This window comes from Acanthisitta chloris, unplaced genomic scaffold (assembly GCF_000695815.1).
Source record: "Acanthisitta chloris isolate BGI_N310 unplaced genomic scaffold, ASM69581v1 scaffold12629, whole genome shotgun sequence".
NCBI lineage: Eukaryota > Metazoa > Chordata > Aves > Passeriformes > Acanthisittidae > Acanthisitta > Acanthisitta chloris.
Window position 1 is genome coordinate 268 of NW_008693130.1, and position 707 is coordinate 974.

Below are 707 nucleotides of genomic sequence, written 5' to 3' on the forward strand. Positions count from 1 at the left end.
ACGATGACTTCGCCTGCAGGGTGACTCACTCCACCATGCCGAAGTCACAGGTCTACCGATGGGGTATGGTGCTCCTTTCTCCTTATCCTCCTCCTCCTTCTCCGGCTTCTGTCTGCATGCCGGAGCTTGTTTAGTTATACCCACGGCGTCTCTGCTCCTCTCCGGAGAAGCAGGGTGTGAAAATGGGGTGGATGTTGAAGGTCTTGTGTTAGAGATGGAAAATTGACCCCCTCTCAGCTGGAAAGGCTGTTTCATGTACTTGTGAAAGATTCAGGGCAGATGTGCCTTGGTGTTACCTGTAGGATCTGGTGGTGGTGACCCAGCCTGGGCTACACGAGGGCAGCTCTCTGGTTACCACACTGGGGCAATTTCCAGCCTGTGGGGAGGGGGGAGGGGGAGTGCTAGTTGCCCCAAAGCCTAATGCTCTGCCCTTCTTCCCAGGGCAATTTCCAGCCTGTGGGGATGGGGGAGAGGGAGTGCTAGTTGCCTCAAAGCCTAATGCTCTGCCCTTCTTCCCCACAGATCCAGACTTCTGAGCTGTGTCTGGGATGATCCGCGGTGAGTTACGCCGATGTTCCGTGCTGTGCTTATAAGGGGAGTCTGGACCCATTTCTGTAGGGGAAGGGTGTGGCTTGCAGAGTGGAGGAACAGAAGCAACCACCCCAAAAACCAGCTATCTGTAATTACTGCTGATTGGTTATTTCCAC

The 707-nt window shown here is 54.5% G+C and overlaps 1 protein-coding gene across 1 annotated transcript in view; it reads left to right on the forward strand.

Moving 5' to 3' along the window:
- The window catches only part of B2M (beta-2-microglobulin), a gene marked incomplete at its 5' end in the record, with an annotated part of 759 nt that extends 223 nt beyond the window's left edge, over positions 1-536 (forward strand). The window contains 2 exons of the mRNA XM_009082963.1: positions 5-63; positions 523-536. Of these exons, the coding sequence (XP_009081211.1) occupies positions 5-63; positions 523-536 (73 nt within the window). The remainder of the gene's footprint in view (positions 1-4; positions 64-522) is intronic.
- Between the last annotated feature and the right edge of the window lie 171 nt (positions 537-707).